This window comes from Tarenaya hassleriana, unplaced genomic scaffold (assembly GCF_000463585.1).
Source record: "Tarenaya hassleriana unplaced genomic scaffold, ASM46358v1 Cleome77, whole genome shotgun sequence".
In the NCBI taxonomy this organism is placed as follows: Eukaryota; Viridiplantae; Streptophyta; class Magnoliopsida; order Brassicales; family Cleomaceae; genus Tarenaya; species Tarenaya hassleriana.
In genome coordinates this window covers 512,556-513,997 of record NW_010970214.1, presented here as the reverse complement: position 1 = coordinate 513,997, position 1,442 = coordinate 512,556, and the positions used below count along the sequence as shown (strand labels likewise).

General features: G+C 33.2%; 1 protein-coding gene across 1 annotated transcript in view; it reads right to left on the bottom strand.

The window, feature by feature from the left end:
- Window positions 1-1,191, bottom strand: part of LOC104801903 — a 23,519-nt gene extending 22,328 nt beyond the window's left edge. The window contains exon 1 of the mRNA XM_010525284.1: window positions 892-1,191. Within this exon, the coding sequence (XP_010523586.1) occupies window positions 892-1,191 (300 nt within the window). The remainder of the gene's footprint in view (window positions 1-891) is intronic.
- Between the last annotated feature and the right edge of the window lie 251 nt (window positions 1,192-1,442).

The following is a 1,442-nucleotide window of genomic DNA, read 5'->3' as shown; positions in this document are numbered from 1 at the left end:
GTAATGATATATATATATATATATATATATATATATATATATATATATTGTAGTTATGTGTATATGTATTTTATTAATTATAAATAATTTTATTTTTAATATATATATATATATATTTGTATATATATGTGAATTTATATACATATATTAATTTAAATATATGTAGATGAATATTTAGATATTTAATAATATTTTTTAATGATGAGTCAGCAGTTTTTTTGCTGAGTCAGCAGTTTTTTGCTGAGTCAGCAGTTGCTTTGTTTGATTTGGAAAAAAATTAAAAGTCTGGGTATTTATGTGGGAGTTTTGAAAAGTTCAGGTATTTATATGACAATTTTATAGTTCGGGTATTTATTTGAGATTTTTGTAAAAGTTCGGGTATTTTTATGTGATTATCCCTAATAATAATAATAATAATAATAATAATAATAATAATTCATCATTTACTAATTGGGGAAGGAATCAACAAAAAAGGGTAAGGTTGAATATAAGATTAATAATAATAATGGAAGTAGAAGGAAAGCTTTTTGGATCCTTAACTCTCCCTCGCTTTTTGGATACTAAAGTCTTCTGATCAAAACTCAGACTACCATTTAAAAAAAAAAAAAACTCAGGCTACCATTATTGTGGGACATATTTGTAAACTTACTCTTTTAAATGATAATACACAACCTTTAACAAAAAAAAAATTGAAAGAAAGTTTTGTCTCTCTCTCCGGTCTACCCTCACACCCTCACCCAAGATCGGTGATGAGGTAAGTCTCCGTTTCAACTCCTGAAAACTTTCTTCGCATTCTGTAGTCTATTCGAACTTGACATTCTTTCCGCTCAGTTTTGTCATGGGTCAGACTATCTTAGCAAAACCTTACACGAACCTCCGGTAATGACTAACGAGTCCTAGAAAACTCCTAATCTCTATTGCAGAGGTCAGAGACTTCCAATCCATGACCGTCTCGATCTTAGCTGGATCTACCTGAATTCTCTGAGCTGGTATCTCGTGACCCAAAAATTCAATCTCCTGTAACCAGAAGCTACACTTGCTGAACTTCACATAGAGCTTGTTCTCCCTCAATCTCCACAGCGTTTTCCGCAAGTGTTCTTCATGAGTGTGGAGATCTGGTGAATAGATGAGAATGTTATCGATGAATATGATGACAAACTCGTCTAAGTAATCCATGAAGATGCGATTCATCAACTACATAAAAACTGCGGGAGCATTCGTGAGTCCAAATGGCATGATCACAAACTCAAAATGCCCATATCGAGTCCGGAATGTCGTCTTCTGTATGTCCTCAGCCTTGACCTGAATTTGGTGGTATCCAGATCGCAGATCGATCTTCGAGAACTACTTAGCCCCTGGAAGTTGATCTAGTAACTAATCAATTTTCGATAATGGGTACCGATTTTTTACAGTCACCTGGTTAAGTCACGCTAGTCAATGCA